We start from the raw sequence: 25580 nt of genomic DNA, 5'->3' as shown, positions 1-25580 counted from the left end.
ACAAATTCTAATAAAAATTATTATTTAATAAATTGAAACTATTGACTATTTTACAACTATTTCTAAGCGGGTTTGAAAAATTTGCTTAATAAAATTAATTAAAGATTAGAGTGTCTTTACATATTTATTTGCTTTATATGCACAAATCCTCTAGGATACAATATGCTTATTCTGTAAGAAATTTTTGGGAGGTAATTTTTCACTCTTTTATTTTTACATTTCTGACTTAAAAACATGAGATATTATATTTTTTTACAACAATAACTACTATGTTGGCTTTGTATAGACACTTATCATGATAAGTGCTTATGTATAAGCTTACAAAAGCTAATTTTTATTGTAAAAGATAAAATAAAGTTAAATTATTTTTGTATATGTTATAAGCTGTTTTTATAAGTTATCTTGAAGAACTTGTGAAAATAAGTTGAAAAAAGCTTACAAAAATTTCATAAGCTGTATACCACCCTATAAACTCCAGTACCAAGCTTAAGAGTTACAAGGAATAATGAACATACTGACCTCTCTTGGACATGATTAGAGATGCAGATGCTACAACTCTTCACAAGTCGGCGTATTTATAGGAGAGGCAAGTGACAATGTTTGTTGCACCTCTGTAACTGTAACTAACATCTCTTCATGATAGCTGAGTTCTCAAACAGTTTTTATAGTGTGTTTGGTTCGGCAGTAACAAAAATTGAGTATGAATTAATTAATTATTCTGAAAAGTGAGTTAAATGTAAAATGATTTATGTTTGGAAATCTGAATTTGTTTCCTAAGTTTTTACTTCCTCTAACGGTATGTCAATTCCTTTATGCTTTTCAGGCTCAATGCCATGGACTAAAAATCGTATGAAATTTTTTGTCTGAAATGATTTACATAAATTTTATTTGTGCTAAAAATGAGGATTCAAGCTATTCTAATACCTTTGCCTCCTTTCTTTTTGTGCATTACTTGATGCCTCACCACAGTCATACAAGGTGAACTCGAGGGGCGTAGAAATCTTCTACAAGAGTTGGCTTCCCGGAACGGCCAGGCCCAAAGCAGCTGTGTTTTACTGTCATGGTTATGGAGACACTTGCACCTTTTTCTTTGAAGGCATGTAGTAGCTGATGTTAAGTTATGGTTACTACACGTAACAAGATATGTTACATTGTCGATTTCTGACTCGATCATATCATGAAAATATTTGCAGGAATAGCTAGAAAATTGGCATGTGCTGGATATGGAGTTTTTGCTATGGATTATCCTGGATTTGGTCTTTCAGAAGGTATTCATTGCTATATTCCTAGTTTTGATTCGCTAGTTGCTGACGTCATCGAGATTTACTCCAAAATCAAAGGTACCTTAAATGACGTCATCGAGATTCGCATGTTGAAATTGAACATTGCAAATCTTATTGTCAGGAAGGGGAGTATAATAGTGTACGATAGTAGCATGAGTACCTTAAATGTGCAAGGAATGAGGCTTCCAATTCCACCAAGAGGCGTCATGGTGAAGATATGATAAGCAACCTACCCGACTTTATTATTGGCTACATTCTTTCTTTTCTTTCTACTAAAGAAGCCGTTCTTACCAGTGAGTGTTTTATCAAAGAGATGGATATATGTGTGGACATTTGTCACCAAACTATATTTTAGCGACCACAGCAGAAACCGTCATCGTTCTTCTTCCTACACTGCCGATAAGTTAAATTATTTTCCCAAGTTTGTAAGTAGAGTACTTTTTCATCTTAATAGTGCAACCATCCAAGAATATACTCTTCATATTTCAGAGAATTATGATCCCTACTACTATATCAATCAATGCAGAGAGGGAATACGGCCAATATAACCTTTCGTCTTATCCCCTTTTCAAATCTCACTCCCTAGAGGAATTGGTGTTTAGGATTAGGTCTTTTTCTTTTATTACCAAACTTCCCTCATTGGTTTGTCTTCCATCCTTAACACTCCTCAAATTGAGTGGAATCACACCATGGGAAGAGCTCGGCGAGCAGTTGTAATGTTGAAGTAGAATCTCCAATTTGGAGATCATTCTGTCGAAAACAACATCGTCGCGAGCATGCATTTTCTCCCATCGATCTTTTTCGGCAATGTTCTTCACGTACTCTGCTATGGTGAGAATGAAAGCACCAATGAAATGGTACTAAAATTGAATATGAAATTAAGCTAAGATAAGAATTATTCTTATTGAACTTTGATCAAATAGTTGCAATACAAAAGGAATTGAGATGTAAAAAGAGAGTTTGGGAGAGAAGAATAACAACTTCACCAATCGCATAAAAAATGAGAAATAACTCTTAGTTCACTATATATATACTAGCCATGGGTGATAAAATCCTTTAGTGGGATATTGACTTTGTAATTCCTACTACTCTCGCGTCTTCCGTGATAATTCGCATCAAGCTTAACAGAATGACCTTCCTTTGCCCCTTGTGGGACCCTCCACTCCTCATTTGCTTACTCAGCAGTTTCTAGACCATTCCCTTTATTTTGTCTCATTACACATCCATTCATCTACTATTCCAAATTCTCCTTCTCCTATCTCTCAAAACCTTGATAGTCCCGATACTTCTGGAATACCTGCCATGACAACACCTATTGTCTCTACTTCCGCAGATGTTGTAACATCACATAATTTTACTCCTGCTGATGCTACATTTTCTAAAATAGCTATTCCAGCTCAGAAAATAGCACATGCATGCACCCATTCATAAATCTACCCGGGTTAAAACAAAACCAAAATATCTTGAAGACTACCACTGCAGTCTCTTTACTTCTTCTAAATCACAATTACACTCTGACTCAGGTAAATCTGCATATCCTCTTTCTTCTGTTTTGAAATATGATCACTGCACTCGTTCATATAAAAACTTTTGCTTAACGGTTTCTTCTAACCCTGAACCCAAGACCTATAATCAAGCTTGTAAGTTTGACTGTGGGAAAGAAGCTATGAAAATACTTATCAATCATTAAATTTTGGCTACTTATCAATCATTAAATTTTTGCTATGTCAACCATGCCACGTCAGCACCGCACCGTTAGTGACATTTTGACGGCGGGGACCAATTATGGAAACGGAAAATTTTAGAGGGACTAATAATCGAAGAAATTTTTTTGGGAGACAAAAAACAAAACTTTGAATATTTATGAGGACTGAAAACATATTTAATCCTTTTAAATATAATCTTATATAATACTACTACTTTACATTGAAAATGAAAATACAACTATAAATACAACTTTTCATAAAAGATAATTTAATAATCGTAATACACAAAAAATATACATTAATTACACTATCAATATTTTATTTTGTGAAATAATCTAATGGCTCAATATCAATTTTTTTTAATATACATGAAAAAAATATAAATAGATAGTACTTACATAAATGAATAGCAAGAGTATTTAATAAGCATTATCATATCATAAATAAATAGACCACATCATAAAAAAATCGACTAAAAAATGAGATGAAAAACTAAAAGTCTAAAAAAATCTAAAAAAATAAAATTGAGGACCAAAAACCCATTTTTAAAATAAGAAACCAAAATTTATTTTTTTTTTTAAATAAAAACAAAATAAAAAAATGCATTTAAATTATGATGATTGATGCTTATGTATCATTGACTGTCATGTTCTTTGCATGTGCATATGTGTTGGTGCTTTCTAGAAAGAAACACTTTAGAAAGGACAAAAGAAGTTAAAGATTGAAAAGTTTGTAACTACTAATTTTAGCTAACTTGTTTATTACAACTCCAAAAATTTGAGTTTGAGTTACCCAATTTTTCTTCTCTTTTTCTCTTCACTACCCAATTACTCTATTTGTATATATATGAAGAAGTGGCCATTGCTGTTGAATCTGTTGTTCACTATATCCTTGTTGTGCTTCAGTCATGTCTTTATCTTCTTGCTATTCTCATTCTCCATTAGCATTTAATAAGGTAACACTTTTCTCTGTTTTCTTGTGTTTGAGTTTTCTGCTTTGTAATCTTATCTGCATTTTTCTTGTCTTTTTGGTGGATTTTTTTGTACCCTTTATTTCATTTTTGATTTTGCTTAAATGGGGTTTCTGTTTGAGCTTTAAAGTTTTAAACTTTGAATAAATGTTTATGAAATTGAAAATGGGTAATTGAATTATCACCAATGCATTACTGATGAAATGGGAAATTGAGCTTCTTTTCTTTTTGGTGTTAATTTTAAATTTAATAGATCTGATGCTAGTTGCATGTTGGTATATTGGTATATTGGTAATGTGCTATGTATAACCAACAGTTTTAGATTTACGATGTGTTCAGTGTCTGACACGTGTCAGTGGATACTGACACTTGTGGTTACATTCAATCGCTTTCAGTTTCTCAAATTGTTACCGATGTCAATGTTGATGTCGTGGTTGTGTCAGTGCTTCGTAGGTAATAAAAGGGAGTTTAGATTTCAAAAAGTTTGCAGCTGTGTCATCAAACCAACCTACGTAGCACCGATGTTTGTCATGCACCGGTGTCCAGCACTGACATGATATAAACCATGTGGTTACATTCAATTATTTCATTTTTATCAAATTATGATCAAAGTCGACTAGTCAGTGTCATGTTGGTGTTTGTATCTATGTAAGTGCTTCATAGAAAAGAACTAAGTGTGTGTTCAAGTAGTCCTTGCATATTGAGCTGTAAGAATCATTTGGACGATTTGAATTATTTCATGTTGAGGAAAAATGTTGAAGATCAAACAATGTATGTAGTTGATTTATTCTTATGTTCGATTATGAATAACCTACGTTGCATTTCTAGGCTCGAGGAGTTTTATTCTATTTCTTATCGATTGTTCATCACTTGGGGCAGGACATAAAACTCTGTAGGACAGTTGGGCAAGTGAAGCTGAATTTTCCTTTCTCTATCAGGAATAATGGTGTTGAGCTGTGTACTCGACACATTTCACAATGTAGAGTCGGCTTAAGTGGAGATTGGAGTTTCATACGTGGGTCCAGAATTGTATTAAAACCAAAAGCTACAACATCAGTTCGCAATCCGAAAAGAAGTCAAATACATGCTTCATGTAATCCTTTTTCATGCTACATTCACTACCTTTTTAAGCAGCTTTATCGTAAAGTAGATTATGTTTATATGAAACTGAAAGCATTGGTAAATATCTGTTCATTGATCATGGTGAACAATGTTATGTATGATATAGCTTTGTGATGTGTTGCTGAAGACAATATGGTTCTCAGTTCATGGTTTAGTTGAGTTAGGGTCTGTTTGGATTGACTTATTTATCTATTGACATAACCACGTGTGAAACTGTTTGTGAGCGTAAGCTGTTTTTCAGTTTATATAGCTTATCAAAACAACTTATAGATTATATAAAAACAGTTTGACTTTATTTTATCTTTTGTCGTAGAAATAGACCTTGAACGAGTTCATTTAGGTGAACACCATTGAACTGAACAGCTTGTTCAAATTTACTTGAAATTTGATTATGATATGTGCTTAAAATGCTTGTTCTGTATATTCATTGTTCTACCTCTATGTTTCAGGGTTCGTAGGATCTCAACTTGCTAGCACTGTATTTACATGGGGAACAATCGCAGTGCTACCGTTTTACACACTTATGGTTCTAGCCCCGAAATCCGAGCTAGTACGTTTCTTTCTGTATTTGATAAAATTTATGATTAGTAATCACATTTCACAATTCATCTTCAGTTTTTAGGTTCATTATTAACAAAACAAAAAAAACATTCTGATCTTATTTTTCATTTCATATATTTGGTTATGATTCTGATATTCTGATTCACATTCTTCTGAACTGAAAAAATACAGACGAAAAAGTCTATGGAAAGTAATTTGCCGTATGTAGTTCTCGGCGCTCTATACGCTTATTTATTGTTCCTTTCTTGGACTCCTGAAACGGTTCAATTGATTTTCGCGAGTAAATACTTACTACCTGAGGTAAATATTCATTCATTCATCAATGAAGTTAAGTTTTCTTTCCCGAAAGAGTTCTATTCATATTTGTATACTCCATGCATGCAGCTTACCAGCATAGGAAAAATGTTCTCGAGTGAGTTGACTTTAGCCTCTGCATGGATTCACCTTTTGGTTGTCGATCTTTTTGCTGCAAGGTCCTGCAATTTTTATTTATTTATACCTTTCCGCCAAATTTTCCTCCTTATTGCTGGTTTTTCATTCATAAATGATATTTTGACTCAAATTTGACAACAAAAACCGATAACAATTTTGATAGTTAACACCATTCAAATATGTGGTCAAGTCGTTCAGTGGATGGTTATGAATATAGCAAGATGTCACAACTCATTTATCATTCACTGAACGTAATTAATCCTGATTTTGAACGTCATTAACCACAAATTTTAGGTATTTAAGTATACATGATATTCATTAACCATCTCAATTATGTTCATGGTCTTCAAGTTTTTGAATATACATGATATATTCTATTAACCACAATTTGTGTTCAAATATACACTTGAAAATCGAGGTTAATGACAGGTTAATTGTGTTATATGGATTGTTAATGAGTTGCAACACTTTGTTATATTCATTAACCATCTACTAAATATAATTAATCATGTATTTGAACAGCATGAACAATCCAAATTATTATCGATTTTTGTTGTCTCATTTTGTGTCAAAATGACGCAGCTCTTTCTCATTCTTTAGTTATTTTTCTCATAGTACTTGTAATTCAAAATCCAGGCATATTTTCCGCGAAGGACAGGAGAATCAAATTGAAACGCGGCATTCAGTTTCCTTTTGTTTGTTCTTTTGCCCCATTGGGATTATTACTCATGTCATCACCAAAGCAATGACCAAAACTAGAAGAAAAGAGAGTCATAGTTTATAGATGGTACCTTCTTCCACAAAAGAAAACAATTATTTTGTTTGAAGATTAAGAATTTGAGGATGTCATGTTTTATAATTTCATTGGTACATTTTTTTATCTTTCAATCAAAATTTTACTTAATTAGTCCTTTGTTCTATCTCATTTCAAGTGTATCTATTAGCAAAGCTGAGAGTGTAATCTATTGATATTAGAAATGGAAGGTCCCTCACTAGAATTTTGATCGGGAACTACTTATCAAATAACATCCTTATTGGCACCATTCCATCTTCGTTAGGGAAGCTTACAAACCTTGAAGCGTTGGATCTTTCTTTGAACCGCCTTTCTGGAAAGATTCCCCAACAGTTGGCACAACTTACTTTTTGGAGTTCCTTAATGTGTCCTTCAACAATCTCTCAGGTCCTATACCTCAGAATAAGCAGTTTGCTACATTCCAAGATAATTGATTTAAGGGTAACCAAGGTCTGTGTGGGGATCAGTTGTTGAGCAAATGTATAGATCACATAGAGCCTTCTTTTTCTCCACCTTCTGCCTCTGATGATGGTGACAATGATTCAGAATCCTTCTTTGAACTTTACTGGAATGTAATTCTGATTGGGTATGTAGGCGGTCTTGTTGCCGGGGTGGCATTGGGAAGCACTTTCTACTCGGATGTACTTGGATGGCTTAAAAGGGTCATATATCCTTTTGTTGATTGCATTTAGTAAGAGTGTGCTTTGATTGTATCTAGCATAATTAAATTAGCCAGTATAATAAAATTATGTGCCTTAACAGAAAGATTCTAATAATGAAAAAGATAAAAAATCACAAAATAGATAATCACAATAAGTCCACGGCTGCAAAAGTTGCAAAGTGTAGAGGAAACCGATCGCAACACAAAACCAACTATTGAAAGGGAATGGATTCTATGATGGCATTTAGCACTAGTTAAGCATCACATCTAGGCCTGCTATTGCTGTCGTTTTTCGGGTTCTGCTGCACATAAACTTGGTAACAATCCTGCCACATATTATATGCTGGTTTCCCCAGCTGTTCTGCGATTAATATATCATTATTCCACACCTAATTATTCCGATTCTGCAACAGTACCCACATTCCACACCATTACTGCCACCCGACCTGCTACCAGCCGGTCCTCACAGTTTCATATTTTCGAACAACACTGCTGCAGCAGATTGATGATTACAAACATGATGCTGAACCGCGTTCAACAAACCTGCGATCTGCCAACATTCTTGGATTGAATTTAATAGGGAAAACAAAATTCATCTAAGTCTTTTTCTCTTGATAAGGCATCACTATATGTTATTTTTTTACTCACTAATTACTATAAATCTATAAAGGTAGATATTTTTCTTCCTAATCCTTAGATTTTTTTAGGTGATTAATCTTGTTTCTAGAAGAATCTAGATGAATTCAAGTGATTCACATTGATCTTAGTAGCAGCCAAATCCATGGTACAATGGATGCAAACAGCAGTCTCTTCCGCCTTCTTCACCTTCGAGATCTTGATCTTTCTGACAATGACTTCAATTACTCTCAAATTCCGTCCAAGATAGGTGAGCTTTCTCAAACTAAGATATTTGAACCTTTCTCTTAGCATATTTTCTGGAAAAATTCCACCACAAGTTTCACAGTTGTCCAAGTTGTTGTCTTTTGATCTAGGCCTTAGAGCTATAAACAGTCCGAAAAGTAGTGCAGTCAATTTGTTGCAACTTGAATTGTCCAGTCTTAGAAGCATAATTCAAAACTCAACAAAACTTGAGATACTTTTTCTTAGTTATGTGACTATTTCATCTACTTTACCAGATGCACTCACAAATCTAACTTCATTGAAAGCACTATCTCTTTACAATTCTGAATTGTATGGCGAATTTCCAGTTGGTGTATTTCAACTTCCAAACTTGAAATTTTTGGATTGAGTTACAACCCCAATCTCAGCGGTAGGTTGCCTGAGTTTCATTCAAGTTCACTCACCATATTAGCACTTGATAAAACAGGTTTTTATGGTACTATCAATTTCAAGTTGCCATTTTTTTGGGTATATTCCTTCTTCAATTGGCAACCTCACACAACTCAAGAAGATAAACTTTCCATATAACAAATTTAGGGGGGACCTTTCTACATCCCTGGCAAATCTTGCGAACCTAAGCTTCTTGTATGTTGGTTTCAATGAATTTACTATTGAGAACATCTCATGGATAGGTAAGTTTTCATCATTAATTGGCTTGGATATATCATCAATCAATATTGGCAGTGGCACTGACATCCCATTATCTTTTGCAAATCTTACCCAACTTGAAATATTAAGTGCAGGAAATAGCAATATAACGGGTGAAATTCCATCTTGGATAATGAACCTAACAAATTTAGTTTTCTTGAGCCTACCCTCTAATTTGTTGCATGGAAAACTAGAGCTTGACACATTTCTAAAACTCAAAAAACTAGTTTTGCTTGATTTATCATTCAACAAACTGTCATTTGGGAAACCTGCTTCTCATATGACTGATTCTCGAATTCAACTCTTAGGTTTGCAATCACGCAATTTAGTTGAGATTCCGATATTTATAAGACATCTCGGTGATCTGTATTATCTTCTGTTGTCAAACAACAATATAAGATCTATACCCAATTGGTTGTGGACAAAAGCAAGTCTACAAATCTTAGTTGTTTCCCACAATTCATGGAGAAATATCCTCATCCATATGCAACCTCTAATCACTCCTAGTACTTGATTTATCGTCCAACAACATAAGCGGCAATATTCATTCCCTCATGTTTGGGGAACTTTAGCCAATATTTAGATACTCTGATGCTAAAAGGGAACAAACTGTCTGGCCTCATTCCTCAAACATACATGATAGGAAATTCCCTTCAGATGATTGATCTCAGCAACAACAATCTGCAGGGTAAGTTGCCAAGAGAATTGATCAACAGTAGAAGACTAGAGTACTTTGATGTTAGTCATGACAATATCAATGATTCATTTCCATTCTAGATGGGAGACTTACCTGAGTTGAAAGTATTAGGTTTAAGTAACAATGAATTTCTTGGAGACATTAGGTGCTCTGGAAAAATGAAATGCACATTTCCCAAGCTTCACATCATTGATCTTTCTCACAATGAGTTCTCTGGCAATTTTCCATCAGAAATGATCCAAAGTTGGAAAGCAATGAAAACTTTCAACACAAGTCAATTACAGTACGAGCAAACATTAGTTATATCAAGATTCTACAAGCTATGACAAATATCGGCAACCATAAATAAGTCTTATTTGTTCACAATGTCAAACAAAGGGCTGATGATTGTTTATGAGAGGCTTCAAGAGTTTTACAGCTTGATAGCCATTGATATTTCAAGCAACAAAATCAGTAGAGATATCCCAAAAGTCATAGGCGACTTAAAGGGTCTTGTGTTGCTCAATTTGTCAAATAACATCCTTATTGGAAGCATTCCATCTTCCTTAGGAAAGCTTTCAAACCTCGAAGCATTGGACCTTTTTCTCAACAGTCTTTCAGGGAAGCTTCACCAACAGTTGACACAACTTACCTTTTTGGAATTCTTTAATGTGTCATTCAACAATTTGTCAGGTCCTATACCTCAGAATAAGCAGTTTGCAACATTCCAAGATACTTCATTTGAGGGGTAACCAAGGCCTGTACGGGGATCAATTATCGAAGAAGTGTATAGATCATGCAGGACCTTCCTTTTCTCCACCTGCCTCTGATGGTGACCATGACTCAGAATCTTTGTTTGAGTTTCACTGGAAAGTAATTTTGATTGGGTATGTAGGGGGTCTTGTTGCTGGAGTGGCGTTGGGAAGCACTTTCAGCTCACAGGTACTTGGATGGTTTAAAAAGTTCTTTTGAGTTGAAAGAAAAAGACATATTTTTTTTTTGTATTTATTGTTCTCATATGTTCTTGTTTCCTATTGTTGTGATGATTGCCTTTAGTAAGAGTGTGCTTTATTTGTAGTTTATATGTTGTTAGTCTGAATTAATAAACAAACTTGCAGATTCAGACAAGGTGAGTGTGCCCTGCCACGGTTTTCAACTGTCGATATTTCAAATTAGTTTTCGTGGTGTTTATAATATCGACAGTTTTGGTGGTGTTTATAAAGGTTATTTTAAATACTTGTAACAACGGTAATAAATTAGTTGTGATACAAACTTGAGTTATAAACATGAGACTTGTTTTTATGGTCATTATCTCTCCAATGGATATGAGTTTCCTCTCTAGCTAAATGTGTTCATCATTTCAAAGTAATAATATGATGAAAGGAAGCAAAATTATGCTATTTTGATGTAAGTTTACTTTAGAACAAATATAACCCAAGTGACAAACAAAGTGCAATGGATATACACCTCTAATAAAGTAGAATAAAAAAGTAATATTCAGTGAACAAGTTGAATTTGAAAGGAAAAGTGAAATTGGATTCATTTTGGTCAGAAAGATAGCTTCTCCATTGGGGTAACAAAGATATAGACCTGGGATGTGTATTCCAAACCAAAATGCACGGTCAACGGTAGTTAAGTTCACTACAAAACATTTTCATTTGTTAAGATGCAGTCCACTGTTGTAGTATAAGAACCACCTCCTAAGGCATAATGCTTTAGTTGTTAACAGTGCATGAATTACACAGTCATGTATCCCAGTACAAAAAAAGTTCCAACAAATGTTTTACAAATCAAATTGAATTGGAAAGTTCAACAGTTGATTGGAGTGTTTGGTTTCAATTTGAGCAGTTTAAAGCAGTTCAATCATGATCCATACGTCTCGCCAATTCAATGTACACTTCGGTTTTTAAAAACATCGGTTCCAAGATTACTTCAGCTGCAAAAAGAATCATTCAAACTAAGGCAAGTAAACTGCAGAACATCTAAAAACACATGAAGGAGCAATCATATTTCTAAAAAGTTACATATCGGTTCGTGTTCTCTACCACCAAATAATATTTTTTAATTTTTTCAATAAACTACATATTAATTGTAGAATCACACAGTACACAGATAAAATACTAAGAAATTTCTGACATATTTCAACAGTTAAGTAAACTTAGGTTTCTTAGACTTTACTTGAGGCTTCTTAGCATCATCATCATCTGAAGAAGAAGCTTCTAGCGACTCGTCGGGAACATCTTGAGGAACATTATGCTTTGTTATGAAATCCTTCAATACAGCCATGCTTTGTTCTTTCAAGTTAACTAGTTGCTCTGATAATGAAGAACCATTAGTTGCCTGAACAGAGTATGATTCTGTGCCAAGACGAAATGTGGCATTCGCCTGAGATCTAGGAAGCACTGCCTCACATGATTCTGTTTCCATCTCTGTATTTTGAATGATTAAAGAAACAAAATAGACAGTTAAGTGCTTCATTATTTAAAAGTAGCATTGATTACTGATGTATGATGATACTAATCAAAGACAACAGAACAATTAACAAACTGGAAATTATTAGCTCAAAAAAATTTCAAAACTAACCACAGGTGGCAGTGTTAGAGGTTTACTAAGATGGAAGTAGTTGTTCTCAGTTTCATACTGTAAAGTTTTATTTGGAGTTTAACAGGAAAGGGAGGGGGACTACAAAGCATTGACAGAGACACGGATAACGGACACGGCACTGACATATGTCAGACACTGACACATGCCGAATACCGGACACTCTGAAGTCTGAAGTGTCAGTGATACATAGTTGGAGAGGGCTTTAAGGATAAACTAAAGAGAAAAGGGGAAGGGAAAATAGTCCTCCACTTAACATGAAGGCATATCTTTCCATAAGAGGAACTTGTTGAGGAAGGACTTTGGAGGGTTTTAAAGGGTTTTGAATAAATTTTCAAATCCAACTCTTCTTTTTATAATAATACTCTAAAACCAAATAAAGTGAAACACTTTCCTCCCTTTTTCTCCCTGCCCTTCCCTCCAAAGCCCTCTGAGTCCATATTTCAGTTGAGACAAAGCCGTATGTGACTCCAAATCAAGCTGAACAATGGCTCAATTTGGACTACTTTCAAACTAATGAGGGCTCTTCAACTGAGAAAGCCAGAAAGGTATTTGTTTCTTAACTAACGAAAAAATGCTTCTGAAAAATTTCATAGCTACATTAAAACCAAACTTTTTCACAGTGCTGCTTGTTTATAAGTGGTTATTGAAAACTTTAAGCTATTGCTACTCAGAAGGCTGACTCAACCCAATATTCTAAATCACTATAACCAAACAAACAAATGAAGGAATTAAGTCCAAAGAATAAACCATTAAGCGTAAATGCCTATCATATAATTGTTTGTGTATAAAGAATTTCTGTTACAAAGGACAAAATAAATTCAATATGCTTTCATTTCATATAAGCTATAAGTTGTTTGTGTATAAGTTGTTTTTATAAGCTATCCTAAAGAACTTATTGAAAATTTCCATAATAAAAACAACTTATAGACTATGAAGTACATACATTCCTAAGATTAGGTGTGTCCTGGTATCGGACGTGTGTCGCAGTGTCTAACACCGACACATGATTTCAATGATTATGTCAATTTCACAAATTATTATCGTTGTCAACATGTCAGTGTTCATGTTGTGTCTGGCGTCTGTGTTTGTGCTTCATAGCTTATAGACATATCATAAGTTGTTTCCATAAGGTCTCTCAAACAGTCTCACAGGTGGTTATGTCAGTGTACAAACTCAAATAAATCGATCCAAATAGCTCTAGGTTGAACCAATTAACTAATTATATAGAAACCTATGAAGCATGGACACTGACACAGACACAGACACTAACATCGAACATGCCACATCGACACCGATAATAATTTAAGAAAATGACATAATTCAATGGAATTATGTGTCGGTGTCCGACATGCCTAATCCTAGGAATGTAAAGTCAACTGTCCAAATGTTAAACTAAACTGAACCCAATATTCAAAAGCATATCCTAATACCAAAAACACACAGAGACATTTCATCAAACAGTTAATATCTTCAGATAGTAATAACAAAAACAACAATAACGTCTTACAAATTTCAACTAACTGAAACAACCAAAGACAGTGATTGAATGAATATAACAAAAGCACACATAATTGAACAGAAAACTCATTGAGTGAAGAAAATCAAAAGGTTTTTCCGTTTACCTTGTTGACCCAGAAGACCAGAGCGAAGCAGCTCAAAAACGACACGATTCAGCTACCGTTTTGCGGCAGTCACAGAATTCAATTTAATACAAGGCTTATCTACCGGTCCATTTAGCTATTATTGGGCTTTCAGATCCAAACCTACCTTTTGTCGCAAATCACTTACTCACGCGTCCTATTTTTACTCATACGCTACTTAAGTAGTGGATGCTATAAAATGTGAAATTTTAGGGAAAAAAATAGCACTGTTTACACTTTCGAGATGTTGACTGCACAAACTCCAATGTAATATTACTATATTTGGTTCCTTAAATAGTGCCTCGGGGGCACTATTTAGCATTTTCCAAAAAAATATTATTCGCTATTAAATAACGGACAATGTTTAAGTAACTGATAGAGCGGCAAAAGTAACTTCCTTCCCTATTTATATCTCCTGCAATGTATGTTTTGGTCACAACCTTAAATATAAATATAATTTAGAAAAACACAAAAATATAAATTATTTACTTGTAAATTTATTTGAAGTTGTGATTGTGACCAAATAAATAAGTGATGCTCTCTTCATCTCTTACAACTTTTTGAAGAAATAAAATATCATTTTTGAACAAAATCATTTCAAATTTATAAGTACATATTTCTACTTTAGTTTACCAAAAACATTTTTATTTTGGTTTTTTTTTTAACTCTTCCACTTTGGTTTTTGCCAAAATCATATTTCTATTATAGTAAACTTGATTTGCATTTACCAAAAATTTAATTTTTTTTAGAACATATTTCGACAAATTAAACAATTGAACTCAAGTATTTTTTTTTTTTGAGCAAATTGAACTCAAGTACTTAATAAGCTTAATAAAAGTAAATTTTTTAAGACATTCTGAGTTTGAGTCTAGCTAAACTTAAGGGTGTATAGGAGAAAATTAATCCGAATCAATAATTAATATGAGTATTGTCAATTAAGATAAGATACATAGACTATTGAATTAATTCCAAGATAAAATAAATAATAATTATTTTTTTTATAATAGTATTGGGTATAAAAAAATGTTTCCCCGAAAAATATAAACTTTCAAAAAAGTTAAAAAATAAAAATATAGTCTTTTACTTATTGTCAAAAAAATAGACTTTTATTTATCCCAAAAGTCCAAAACAAAATGGTAATAAAGCAATTATTACTTTTGTAAGGAAGGGGAAGAAGAAAGGAAAAAACTTTGAAGAAGAAAGTTGCAACAGCAACAATGGCAATGGCAATGACAATGGGTGTTTGTGTTTCTTCAATTTTCAAGTTTTCTTCTTACAATTATAACAATAAGGCTGTAACAGTAGCAGTGCATAAGAAGGAGAAGATGGGTGTTCCTTACAATCTAAAGGAAGGGCAGTCTCGTATTTTCCATAAGCTTCCTTCTGGTCTGAACATGGAGGTCATTGTTCAGAAGAAGAATAAGGAAAGTAGAAATGATGTTGAAAATGAAAAGCATTACTCTTTGGTGTTTGTTCATGGAAGTTATCATGCTGCTTGGTGTTGGGCTGAACAATGGTTGCCTTTCTTTTCTGAATCTGGATATGATTGCTATGCCCTTTCTTTCTTAGGACAGGTATTAGTATTACTCTTTCTCTATCTAAATTACTCTTTTTCAAGTTCGTTGAATAACCAGATACATCGGTTATTCAACGAACCCGAAAAGATGAATCTTTGTTTATATATGAGACATGTGGGAGCACTTTCATCATAATAATGTTTTATGTATGTGAAAGACTTGTTTGGAATTTAGAGTTTACCATAGGAAATTGCTAGTGTGGGAAAGTGTCACATCTAAGTAGAAATTTAGAATGAGTCATGCTAACAAGTAACAAGTGTCCTTTTGTTAAGAAACTAAGAGTATGTTTGATCTGCTAAAAAATAAGGGACTAGACAGGACAATTGTATTTGATTTTAAGCTGTTCATGGGATTGAATCACCGGACAAATTGGGGGACAAGGACCGGATAAAAACTGAACTTCTTGTACCTCACTAAACCACTTGACAACTTTTAGTCTCAAGTACAAGCTGTCTAAAACAAGAGAAAACATATATGTAAGTTAGGCACTGAATCCAAATGCAATATTGTGCATGCAAATGCCATAGACTGCATGTTTGTGTTCAATGTATTGTAATGTTTGGTGTTGTGAGATTGTCGTTACTTGCATCCCTACCACATTAGGACTAATTTTAGGTAATTTGAAGAACTCTTACTTTACGGTCTGTTTTTCATATAAGGTATATGCTGTTTTTATAAGCAATCCTGGAGAGCTTATTAAAATAAACTGAAAACAACTCGTGGACATGTCATAAGTGTTTCTATAAGCTTCATGATTGTCGGATCAAGTGAAGTGTAGCATGTCAGAGCACTAGTCTGTTAGACCTCTCATTAACAAACATTATATATGGAGAGGCCGTGAATAATAATAAAACTGAATTTGGTCAATTTTGTTGCCGTAATGATATATAAGACAGTTAGTTGCACTTATGTTTTTATCAATTAATTGTGTTTGTCAGTGTGTGTTTGTAATAAGAATAAATAGGAAAAGGACAAGACGTAGTTTGTTATCAAGAAGTTATTGAGTGGTCATTGGGAGGGAGAGATCAAGCTCTCTAAAACTTGGAGAAGAACCCGAGTCTAGGCCTTATTTCTTTGTTGATGAAACATTCTGGTTGTGAATAATTCTCCATAACTGGTATCAATAAAGTCTTTCTGTGGTACCACCGTACCAGTTTCTATCACGGTCTTAGGATTATATACTGTCAGTTGGCTTAGACATCGAAATTGCTTCCGTAGCGCCATCATTGTCATCTGTGTTTTTTAACAAGTGATGTTTATATTATATACTCTTGGTAATTTCATGTTGTTCATTTGATTATCTGTAACTGTTCTTATGTATTCTACATGAGCAGGGCGAAAGTGATGAACCAGAAGATACAGTTGCTGGTACACTTCAGGTATAGTGTCTCACCCTTTACTAGTTTAGAGTTATTCATATATCAACTTTTAATTTTGGTGTCATAATTTGGACATTTTTTCATTATTATGGACTTATTTGTATCATGTTTTGCAGTAGACACATGCAAGAGATGTTGCAGATTTTATTCATCGAAATATCAGATCGCCACCTGTATTGCTCGGACATTCATTTGGAGGACTTATTATTCAGTATTATATTTCCAATTTAGGAAATAACAAACTCAAAGGTACTTTATTATTGTCGCGTATTCGTGCTTTTGCTTGTTGGGAAATGGTTGAGTTAGAGGGTCTTGTTACCATGCATGAAAACATCGTAGTGAATATGGCCAAATAAAAGGTGTTGCTTTAAAAAAACATGCATACACATCCCTGGAGTTGAATATCTCATTTAAAAATTGTTTTTGATCTAATCCAAAAGAATCAATAGAAAAAGAAAATTCTTTATGATACACTTGATTCGGCTTGAAAGTAGTTCTTGGCCTGTCGGAGCTAGCTGATAGTGAGGAAGCCATAATCTGTCTATCAGATTGTCTATTTATCTATCTGTCTGTTGAAGAGAGAATCGTCACCCGATTCCTAATATCTTCGATAATTGAGTTCACTATCTTTGTGGGATTGTTTGTACAAGTTTGCAAAGAGGTTGGATGAGTGGAATGTCACACACACACATCACACACACTTTTTCATCACAGACGCGTGCATGCACATGTGTACGGTGACTTTTCAGTTTTTATTGGTCGTGCTAATTCTGTTTGAGCTTGATTCTACAATAGAAAACTTATACCCGGAGCTTAGAGGAGCTGTCCTTGTTTGTTCTGTACCTCCTTCTGGTAACAGGTAACTAACTAAATTTTCTAGTGTTTAACTATTTTTATTTTTCAAGATAGAGAAAGATAAAGAATCATTAAATTTGGCTACAATGGTTGAAATTTTTCTCTCTATTTTTATCAGTGGACTAGTCTGGCGATATCTCATTTCGAAGCCAATCGCTGCCTTCAAGGTAATTTCATTGACTTCTCTCTGTATAATGTGAATGTTCCTGTATTTATCTTCTTATATGTGTATGTATCTACTATTTGGCAGGTGACATACAGCTTGGCAGCAAAAGGTTTTCAAAGCTCTCTTTCTCTTTGCAGAGAAACATTTTTCTCGGGCACGATGGAGGATCATGTTGTTAAAAGGTTTATTTCTTTCATGAACACTTGCTATTGCAACATGACTCGAAAAAATGCTGCTTTATGAAATATTGACGGTAGTCACTAGATTTGTGTTGAGAGTCACACATGATATGGCCGGAAAATGTGTTCCTAAGTTGAGTTAGGGCGGTTTCTATCCTCTATTATATTTGTTGGTTTTGAAGCTTATTGAAGGAACAAAACCTTTGTTTTTTCTTAAATATTTCAGATATCAAGAACTAATGAAAGAAAGTTCTCGGATGCCATTGTTTGATTTAAGAAAACTGAATGCTTCACTTCCAGTTCCATCAGTGCCAAATCTCCCTCTAGAAGTTCTTGTTTTGGGTGCAAACAACGATTTCATTGTGGTAAATTATATGTCTAATAAGTTCATGTTTGGATAAATAACTTAATTTAACACTTATCAGATAAGTGATTATGTATAAACTATTTCTATAACAAAAGATAAAATAACGTAGCTTATGCATCCTATCTTAAGGTAGTTTACCGCATTTGTTGGTGTTATAGGATGCTGAGGGACTCAAAGAAACAGCAGAATTTTATGGTGTGTCACCTGTATGTGTTGAAGGAGTTGCTCATGACATGATGTTGGACACTTCATGGGACAAAGGTGCAGAAGTTATACTTTCATGGCTAAATGGTTTACACAAGTAAAAAGAGGAAAAATTAGAGGAAATGTTTGATTCATTTTTCTAGAAATGATGATTGTTGCTTCAACTCATTACAAATGATTGAATAGTTTCACTAAGCTTCAAGCTAAGGCAACAAAGGAGGGTCCAAATAGTGTCACAGAGAGATATGATTTGTGTAAAAACTCATTTCCTTATCAGATTTGTTGTGTATTTGGAAAGGCGCCGCCGCGACATTATTACAATAGTTTTTGAATGTGTTAAAATTACAAAAACATACATAAATGTTTTTTTTACTCAGTTTGGTCATCAAATGTGTCTTTCATTGCTCAAATTGTTTCCTTAATATTTACTTATTATTTGTCTAATTGTTTCCTTGTTTAGTTTCTATAAACCATTTTCTACTAAATTATGTATACTACATGCTACTCAAAGCTACCACTATTATTTAATTTTGAAAAGACAACTAGTAATTACTTTGACATTGACTAACATGTGCTTCTTAATCATATATCTAAAATCTTTAATTGTGTTCAAAGTACTACTTTTGGAATTTCTAGATGGTTGACTTTGTCTTCTTGCTTGCTATTGCAATCAAAGTATCAAACTTTTCGTTTACATCATAATTGTATTTAATAATTATCTCCATAGTTGACCCAAAAAATTTATTATTATTATTATTATTAGCTTAAAAGATTATATTTAGTTTAAGTCCACCATCTCAACACCCCTAACTGCTGATCTTCATATTGTTAGATTGAACGTCTTTAAGTAGAATGAACTTCTAAGTTGTATGTGAATTTCAGTGGTGTTTGTCACTTCGTCTACGGACAAAAACAAAATCCTCTGGCACAACTAAAATAAATTGATAAATAATAAACAAATAACATTAGAATAAACCTCTCTATAATGAACTTTTCTCTCAGCTTCTATGTGATCTTATTGCTGTTACATGTGATCATCTTATTTCTGTTACATGTACACTAAACTTCTGCTATTACATATAACACAGAATTTCATTATTTGATTCTCATATGACAAAAATAATAAACAATATGACAAAAATAACAATTAAAACACTTGCTAAACTTAAGAATCTTAAAAAAACTTGCTATTAATCCCTGTTCTGTACAGATGCAACTCGGATTCACTCGAAACGCTAACCTCGGTGCCAGCAGGAGCGAAAAGAACATCACCTTCAGTGGTTTTATAAACTTTGGGTGATCCTGTATTCATCATTCCTTCTCCAGCCGTGACCAAAAAGATGGAAGGACCTGGAACAGACGGAAATACCACTCTTTCTCCTTTCGGGAGAACACAATGGTCAATCTCAAATTCCTCGAACGGCGGGATATATTTATTTACATATGGATTCATAGAAACTCCTCGCAAAATCTCAGGAAAACCCTGTGAGAAAATAGATAATGAGAAAGTGAGTTTAAAACCGAGTCTCGTGTACTCAAACCACCTATTAAGTTTCGTTTCGAAAACTGTCTTCCATGATAAATGTGTGTTTAATATCAACAATATGCCAACTAGTATACCGGCATAAGCACTTGCAAGACTGTATGAGAGAGCTTATGGAAACGGTTTACGACATGCCATAGGTTGTTATAAAAATAGCTTATCCATAAGCAGTTATATGACAAACTTCATGTTGTGAGAGCTTAAATTCATTCTGATATATGATTTACCTGCTTGTATGTGAGCATGGAACAAAGAGTCTGGACATCTATGAATTTGGGAGTAAGGCCAGCTCGGACAACATTGTCAGATGTTGCCATGCATTCGACACACTCGCCTGATAAATACGCATGAGGTTCGTTTGCCCCGAGGTACAATGCTTCACCAGGATTGAGTTTTACATGGTTTAGAAAGAAAGCCGCTATCACACCAATATCAGATGGGTATTGATTCTCCAACCGCAGCACCAGTAGCTCCTTTTCTGTCAACAGCCTCACCTGATACAAAACGAGAATAGTTCGGTATCAACCAATTGTGCTATTGAACTGTGCTATTCAAAAGATAACAATTGGGGGAACAGATTTGTCATCCACCTCTGGACGATTTTCCAGCCACGTTCGCGAAGAGTGTATATTATCGAACTAACTTTACAAGACAAAAGGAATAAATCGACAAGAATAGATTTAGCGTCCAAGCCAAACTCTTAAAACCAAACAGAATAAGTAATCAACTAACCTCACTTTCCTTGTGCAGTCGATTTATCAATCTGTTTACTGCATCAGTTACTATCTCTTTACTAGCTGACATAAAGTGAGTGAACACTGCCTGTAGAACAGGTTTAACCTTCTGTTCACCATTCTGTTCACTAGTTTGTAACACCAGGTTTGCATTTTCAGCACCAACTAGGTCTACAACTTCGGGAACGGTATGAATCACAGCCTTAAGTTCCTAAATAGAGAAAGACAGAAAATTATTCATTGACAATGAAGCATTAGAATCAATCATTAAAAAAAATTCTATTTGTGTCAAACTATAAAATTATTCTCTGAGTAAGGTTTCCGTTTTCAAGCAGTTCAAAAGCAACTTAGGCAACAGTCTTTTTGACAGAAATGACCATGACCGAAATTCGAACTTGTAAGTTAATTAAATCGGTTCCCTACATCCATAAATCTAAGCTGAGCACTGTTACACCAATTAACAAATACACATCGTGTGGAGAGGCATGGCACAAAATAGTAACAACCAATTTTTGAATAGTAATCACAATCCCCTCGAAGCAAAATTCATTCTCAAAGATACCTAAAACTAATGCGGCAAACTTCAGCTTGACAGTTGCAAACAAACAGATCTATAGTAAAAAGATACCAAATTTTTACCTATTTTGCTCTATAACAAACACTTGCTTTATTAACTTACTCCCCAGTCCAATTATGGATTATTACGGTCCCTTTCCCCAAGGAAGCAGAGGGTTAAGATTAAAAAAAAAAAAAAGAAGCCGAAACAGTTATCATTTGAAAATTTTCACATGTAGCTCTTGTAAGTTAGGATATCACAGGTTGTATTGCATCAGAAAGAAGCCTTTGAACCAGAGATAATGATATTGACATATGAATAAAATTAAAGTGAAAAGAAAATGGTTTCACTCAGTCACATCATTAAGGAATTATACCTAACAGATAAGCAGTTCCAATCACACTAATGAGTACTGAATATTTTAAACTTTTAAAAGAAGCTACCTTAAATTAACAAATCAAATCATCAACAAATTCATAAAAAATCTGTAATTTACTTGTCATCAATAACAATACTAAAGACATAAAACTCAAGATAATAACACCAAAATTTTCATCTTAATAATAAGACTCAAATTCACAATAACTATTTTAAATTAGAAAGACATCACAATCAGTTCCCTAAACATAAACAATGAACCATTCTTGACACAGTCAATGAAATCAAAAGCCAGTTTTGTTATTCTCATAATCCTAAAAAAAAAAAAAAAATTCAATAAATAATTAAAACTCTACAGAATAATTAAGTACTACCTTAAGAGTGATAAATCCACAAAGAGCCTCAAAATCTGTCATTGCAAGAGCCATCTCAGGTTTATGATTCCCATCTTTATACACATCAGGATGCAATTTATGTAGCATCCGAGCCAACTCCTTATCAGGGTGAGCTTGTATAGACAAAGCCTTCCCCACAGACAACACCTAACACATGAAAAACAGCACAAAAATTCAGCCTTTTCATAAAATCTAAAAAAGCACCACATCCTAAAAGACATCAAACTTGACATTAACACGAGTAATAATTTGAGAAAATGGAGCAATTAAACATAATCACATGTGTCACAGTGTTGAATAATTGGCACATGTCACACAACATCAGACACGCCTTCAATCAGACACGACTTCAATAAGACACTAAGAAATAACATTAACACAAGTAATTTTTTACGAAAATCGAGTTACTAAATATAATCACATGTGTCGGTGTCATATCAGCGCGTTGAACAATTGGCACATGTCAGACAAAAATAGACACTCAGAGATGTGTTCCATCTCAAGTGTCAGTGCTACATAAAAAACAACACCAAAATTCAACCTTTTCATAATATCCAAACAACCATTTAAACCAAAAATAAAGGGTCTTCAACATCACATTAGTCCAAGCGGAACTGAACTCGAATCCCTTAAACAAGGTCTCGGGTTCATAGACTAAAGTTATTCAGGTTCTCGGACAGAGATTAGTTACGAGTAAGTAAAACCAATCAATAAATTTACACCAATGAGTAATTAACAAACAAACCATAAAAAACAAAGGGTGATGAAATCACATAACATACCTTAAACAAGAAAGGTAGATCAGAACCCCATTTCTGAACAACTTTATCCCCAAGCAAATCAGGGTTATCAAAAATCCAATCTTTAAGACTAACAGTTTCACCATCACCACCACCATTATCATTAACAAGAAAAGAAGGACCAGACTCATGAGTACCAATCCAAAGTTCAGCATAAGGCTTCATTGGATCAAATTGAACCCCAGAATTAAGTTCAGATAATTTAGCAACCTGAGATAGTTGACCTGGTAAACCCCAATCATAATTCTTAACAGAACAATGAAGTTTTTGAAGTGAATGATGAATTGAATCTTCTTCCATTGTTAGTAGTATTCCTTAATGGGAAGATTCAATTCAATTGAATTGAAAAAGATTGTGAAAATGGGTTTGTTATAGAATGAAAGAAAAGCAAGAAAATGAAAATGGGTATTGATGAAATTGAGATTGAGTCATTGGGGGGGGTGGGGGTATTTGAAGATGGGTTTTAGAGAGAGAAAGATTGCGGAAGAGAGGGAAAAAGGAAGCGGTGAATTGTGTCTTGTTCTTTGTTCTTGTTCTTGAAGATGATTGTGAAATTGTGAATCTTATCTTGTTGAACACGGTTTGAATTGGTGTTGATGTAGATGTTACTACTAGTGACAGACAGAGAGACAGTAGTACCTTTGTGTAAGAAACAAGAACAAGAAATTTCATGCGCGAAGACACAAATGTTCATTTCTTTTCGACGAGATTTATGTATGAACCTTCTTCTTCGTCGTACTAATTTTTGTCCTTTTTTTTTCTTTTGTGAAATATTTATTTTGGTACAATATTTTTTGAATTGTTATTTTTGACCGAATGTCAATATTTTTTTATAGTGTTTTTTAAACATGGGGATTATTTAGTGGGCTCTACTCCTTTGAATAATGGGTTTAGACCAAAGACTTCACTAATTAGGAATAAATGATACACGTGATAAAGAGATCAATTAATTGGGTATCAATTTTGCTTTACCTTGTAAAATTATTAAGTGGAATGTTATGATTGGAATTCTAACTTCCATCTCTATTTTATGTGTTAGTTTTCGATAACTTATTATTTTGTTTATAATTTGTCCATATTTTATTTTGTGGCAGAATTTGACCATATATTATTTTATGAGAGAATTTGATCATATATTTTTTATAATGACACTAGCGGGCCTTCCGCGCCTACCTATGTCTAACTTATGTCCAAAAAAAAAATAATGTATGTCTTATGTTATGGTGATTTCGTTAATAAAATATATGGTGATTTTGTTAATAAAAGATTTTTACTGCTAAAAAAAGATGTATCTTATGTTATGGTGAATTTGTTAATAAAAGATTTTTGTTACTACTAAAAAAAAACCAAGGGTATTAGTTGTTAATAAAAGATTTTTGCTGCTAAAAAAATCCATGTTTTATGTTAGGGTGAGTTTGTTAATAAAAGATAAAAAAAAAATCAAGGATATTGCTGATATTATGAAAAGTCCATACCAAAAACAAGAGTTAGGATCCTCTCCATTTCTAATTATTTCCATTTCCTCCATTATTATATAGTTTTGGGAATATAAATGCAAAAGTGTGACATTAAGTGGGTCCAAATATGATTTATACACCCAAAAATATTTAAAAACTTTGATAATAGAAGAAATGGAAAGAATAGAAAATGGAGAGGATCCCAACTCCAAAAACAATATATCCTCTTTATATTATGTATAGAATAGATAGTAGCCTATATAATATAATCAGATATATGTATTTTGCAAAAAAAAAAAAAGCAAATTAGCAATTATAAATATGATTTGTTTCTTTTTTTTATAAGTCTTAGTTTTTTTGACGAAAGTGTTAGTTTAACTAACAATATTTTGGTAGGTTGAACGCTTTTACTTGAATTTGAACTTTTTTTAGTTGTATTTGTTTGCCACTTTGTCTATCCATGTACAATAAATAAAGAAAGAAATCACATGTATAAATAAAGGAACCGGATCATTCAAAGTAAATAAAGTGTAAACTGAGAAAATTGAGTTCTGATTGTAACAATCATATGATTTGTTATAATGTACCTAAAATACATTATAGCATTTTTTTTTTTTGTTACAATGAGATGAAGATCGAACCTAAGACATTTAGCATGTTATTCAAACTCCTCACAACTAAATCAAATATAGTAGCTTCGTCTTATAACATATTTTTGTCCGTGGATGAAATACATAATTGCAAGGTGTATCAAGTGGAAGTGTTCATCCTAATAATTTTACGGACGCAATTTATAACGCGCATTTTATTAAAAATTGTATGAGAAATATAACGCGTAAATACCAAGTAATATGAAACTAAAATGTGTTTCTTTTTTATATTCAACTACAAAGATCTAGGTTGTGTTTTTTTTTTTTTTTTTTGACAAATCTAGGTTGTGTTAGATACTTAGATCTTAGATTCAGTTTGCATCCATCAGTTTATGTGAGTCGGA

At 33.4% G+C, this 25580-nt stretch overlaps 4 protein-coding genes and 1 pseudogene across 4 annotated transcripts; 3 read left to right on the top strand and 2 right to left on the bottom strand.

Annotated features, from left to right (window-relative positions):
- Positions 1-3688: 3688 nt before the first annotated feature.
- LOC123890724 (protein ABA DEFICIENT 4, chloroplastic-like) lies at positions 3689-6978 on the top strand. Its single transcript, XM_045940380.1, has 6 exons — positions 3689-3944; positions 4839-5052; positions 5531-5631; positions 5814-5942; positions 6027-6115; positions 6711-6978. Exons 1-6 carry the CDS (start codon positions 3897-3899, stop codon positions 6856-6858), a joined length of 729 nt encoding a protein of 242 aa, XP_045796336.1. The 5' UTR covers positions 3689-3896; the 3' UTR covers positions 6859-6978.
- Positions 6979-7051: 73 nt separating this feature from the next.
- Positions 7052-10798, top strand: LOC123892163 (annotated as a pseudogene).
- A 582-nt stretch (positions 10799-11380) lies between these two features.
- Positions 11381-14129, bottom strand: LOC123890723. Its single transcript, XM_045940379.1, has 3 exons — positions 13979-14129; positions 11931-12181; positions 11381-11688 (listed from the first exon to the last, which is right to left on the bottom strand). The coding sequence occupies exons 2-3, from the start codon at positions 12177-12179 to the stop codon at positions 11680-11682; spliced, it is 258 nt and encodes an 85-aa protein (XP_045796335.1). The 5' UTR covers positions 12180-12181; positions 13979-14129; the 3' UTR covers positions 11381-11679.
- Positions 14130-15138: 1009 nt separating this feature from the next.
- LOC123890722 lies at positions 15139-19099 on the top strand. The gene is made up of 8 exons (XM_045940378.1): positions 15139-15570; positions 16908-16952; positions 17072-17201; positions 17748-17811; positions 17926-17974; positions 18058-18155; positions 18379-18517; positions 18678-19099. Exons 1-8 carry the CDS (start codon positions 15214-15216, stop codon positions 18822-18824), a joined length of 1029 nt encoding a protein of 342 aa, XP_045796334.1. The 5' UTR covers positions 15139-15213; the 3' UTR covers positions 18825-19099.
- A 584-nt stretch (positions 19100-19683) lies between these two features.
- LOC123890721 (mannose-6-phosphate isomerase 1-like) lies at positions 19684-23933 on the bottom strand. Its single transcript, XM_045940377.1, has 5 exons — positions 23112-23933; positions 22309-22476; positions 20999-21211; positions 20494-20760; positions 19684-20206 (listed from the first exon to the last, which is right to left on the bottom strand). Exons 1-5 carry the CDS (start codon positions 23427-23429, stop codon positions 19898-19900), a joined length of 1275 nt encoding a protein of 424 aa, XP_045796333.1. The 5' UTR covers positions 23430-23933; the 3' UTR covers positions 19684-19897.
- Between the last annotated feature and the right edge of the window lie 1647 nt (positions 23934-25580).

Source organism: Trifolium pratense, linkage group LG6, assembly GCF_020283565.1.
Source record: "Trifolium pratense cultivar HEN17-A07 linkage group LG6, ARS_RC_1.1, whole genome shotgun sequence".
NCBI classification, from domain to species: domain Eukaryota; kingdom Viridiplantae; phylum Streptophyta; class Magnoliopsida; order Fabales; family Fabaceae; genus Trifolium; species Trifolium pratense.
The sequence above is the reverse complement of the archived record's forward strand: the minus strand, read 5'-3'. Positions and strand labels throughout refer to the sequence as shown.

Excerpts from the sequence above, each read along its gene's own strand:
- LOC123890724 (XM_045940380.1), top strand. The coding sequence starts at position 3,897 with ATGTCTTTATCTTCTTGCTATTCTCATTCTCCATTAGCATTTAATAAG. Across the intron at positions 3,945-4,838 it reads CTCCATTAGCATTTAATAAG|GACATAAAACTCTGTAGGAC; the intron begins GTAACACTTTTC and ends CACTTGGGGCAG. Across the intron at positions 5,053-5,530 it reads AAGTCAAATACATGCTTCAT|GGTTCGTAGGATCTCAACTT; the intron begins GTAATCCTTTTT and ends TCTATGTTTCAG.
- LOC123890723 (XM_045940379.1), bottom strand. The coding sequence starts at position 12,179 with ATGGAAACAGAATCATGTGAGGCAGTGCTTCCTAGATCTCAGGCGAAT.
- LOC123890722 (XM_045940378.1), top strand. The coding sequence starts at position 15,214 with ATGGCAATGGCAATGACAATGGGTGTTTGTGTTTCTTCAATTTTCAAG. Across the intron at positions 16,953-17,071 it reads CAGTTGCTGGTACACTTCAG|ACACATGCAAGAGATGTTGC; the intron begins GTATAGTGTCTC and ends GTTTTGCAGTAG. Across the intron at positions 18,156-18,378 it reads GAGGATCATGTTGTTAAAAG|ATATCAAGAACTAATGAAAG; the intron begins GTTTATTTCTTT and ends TAAATATTTCAG.
- LOC123890721 (XM_045940377.1), bottom strand. The coding sequence starts at position 23,429 with ATGGAAGAAGATTCAATTCATCATTCACTTCAAAAACTTCATTGTTCT. Across the intron at positions 21,212-22,308 it reads GTGGATTTATCACTCTTAAG|GAACTTAAGGCTGTGATTCA; the intron begins GTAGTACTTAAT and ends TTCTCTATTTAG. Across the intron at positions 20,761-20,998 it reads GACTGCACAAGGAAAGTGAG|GTGAGGCTGTTGACAGAAAA; the intron begins GTTAGTTGATTA and ends GTTTTGTATCAG.